Source organism: Micromys minutus, assembly GCF_963924665.1.
Source record: "Micromys minutus genome assembly, contig: SUPER_9_unloc_1, whole genome shotgun sequence".
Taxonomy (NCBI): Eukaryota; Metazoa; Chordata; class Mammalia; order Rodentia; family Muridae; genus Micromys; species Micromys minutus.
The window spans coordinates 31659-33854 of NW_027667991.1; the positions used below are offsets into that span (position 1 = coordinate 31659).

Here is a 2196-nt window from a genome sequence, read left to right on the forward strand (position 1 = left end):
TAAGCTAAGGATCAGAATCTCTGTGGGCTGGAGAGATGGCTCAGTGGTTAAGGGCACTGACTGCTTTTCTGGATGTCCTGAGTTCAATTCCCAGCAACCACATGGTGGGTCAGAACCATCAGTAATGGGATCCAGTGCCCTCTTCTGTTGTGTCTGACAATAGTTACAGTGTACTCACATACACTTTTTTTTTCTCATTTTTAGTTATAAAACCTTTATTATTTTTAGCAAGAATAATGCGTGTTCATTTTAGGAATATGGCAAATGCAAGTAAGTAGAAAAAAAATCATTCATCTTTCACAAGTAATATATGTAACATACAAAGGTACTCCTGTCTTTCAAAATATGATATTCCCATATTATTTTGTATCCTTTCCTTACTTTGTATCCCATCAGAAGCTCTTTTTTTTTTTAAATCAGTAAAGCTCTCCTGTTCAAAGCCAGAGACATATAGATTGGTTCAAATATAATCAACAGTAAGATACAGACAACAAGAGATACGGCTAAAGCCACTAACAGCAACAGATTCAATGCAGGAAGATGGGCAAAGGTCTCAGCAGGAAAATGCTAATCAAAAGAAAGCTAGATTGCAATGGTATCACTGGATCAAAAGGAAATCAAGCCGAGCTTCAATAAATAGGGGTAAGGATGGCTTCGATTAGCCTTCCAAGGCATCACTATGAGCTTGTTCCTCACCCTCCTGATCTCATCTAGCTCATCCACATCCCTAAACATATCTTCACTGCTCAGATGCCTGTTGTGTATGTCCTTCTTAAAATCCTGGAGAGACTGAATCAGCCTCTCCCGAAAAGTTTCTTCTGATTTTTCCTCCTCTTCTGGTTCATCCTCCTCCTCTGGCTTTTCCTCGGGCTTTGGCTCTTCCTCCGGCTTTGGCTCGTTCTCCTTTTCCAGGTTTTCTTCCATTTTTTGGCAGGGTTTCATCTTTGCTGCTTCCTGCCAAATACGTGAATACAATTATTTCAGGTACGGATCTGGTCGACTTCTTTTTCCGACTTGTTTTAGCCAGAAGAGGTACAAAGACCAAACCTGCTGAATTCAAGCAAGCTCTCTCCTGCCGCAGGCTTCTCACACCGCCGCCTGGAAGGCGAAGGGAGCTGGTACCCAGATGGAAACAAGGACCAGACTAGCAGGATTTCTGCACATGTCGACTCCTCACATACACTTTTAAAAAAAGAAAGAAAGACTGTAATTTACAGAGTAGCTGTTCTGTGTGAAAAAGCAGTTAATAGTCCACAAATTATTAAGTCCTAGGGAACACATACACACTCTGCAAACCATATTTATTTTTTGTTATATATAATCTGTGTCATTTGACATAGAGGTGGCTTTACCTTGACCCATTACAATTATTAAAAAACGTACTATGAGCTGGAAGTGGTGGAACATACCTTTAATCTCAGCACTCAGGAGACAGAAGTAGGTAGTGATAGAGATCTTTCACAGACAGCCTGGTCTACATATCCAGGTGAAGGCTATATATTTAAGCCTATCTCAAAACAAAAAAAAAATTAACAAGATATAATTCATTCAAGATCCACATAGAGATTCTTTGCTTGTCTCTCGGTTTTCTCCTATAAATAAGGCACATGCATCGTGGTGGCAAAATGATGCTATTTATAGATTTTATTCTGGTAGCATGAATGGGGTTGAGAAAAAGAATAAGCGTTTTCAAATTTTTTTACTTTTCTATGTTTGGAGTGTATATAAAGGTGCCCTGAGTCCACAGGAAGGTGTTCAATCCTCTAAAGCTATAATTACAGGTGAGTGAGTACCAGCCAGTTGAAGTAGATGTAAAGAACTGAATGCACAGCTTCTGCAGGAGCAGTATCCACTTCACCAAGAGCCGTCTGCAGGCACAAAGGATAAAAGTTCTAAAGTTTTAATCATCTTCCATAAAATTGGTGGCTAGTTAAACCCCCTTTTTTTGTAAATGAAAATGGGATGTGTTTATTGAACGATCTTAGGGTAAGGCTCGAAAAATGGCTAAGTAGTTGCCTTCCTTGTTGATGATGTCATTTTTCCCATATATTACTTGTGTGCGCACACAAAATCAAATAGAAAACAATAAAATCCATCAATTAAGAATCCTGTTTTTACCTAGTGAGTTTCATTCATTCCATCCAGTTAGCTCAAGTGTATGTGTACAAGATTTTATAAAAATGTGAATACTTGCAA

General features: G+C 38.8%; 1 protein-coding gene across 1 annotated transcript; it reads right to left on the bottom strand.

Moving 5' to 3' along the window:
* Positions 1-606: 606 nt before the first annotated feature.
* On the bottom strand, positions 607-942 carry LOC308425004 (transcription elongation factor A protein-like 9; the record flags this gene model as incomplete). The annotated part of the gene is made up of 1 exon (XM_080942621.1): positions 607-942. One exon carries the CDS (start codon positions 940-942, stop codon positions 607-609), a length of 336 nt encoding a protein of 111 aa, XP_080798747.1.
* Positions 943-2196: the final 1254 nt, after the last annotated feature.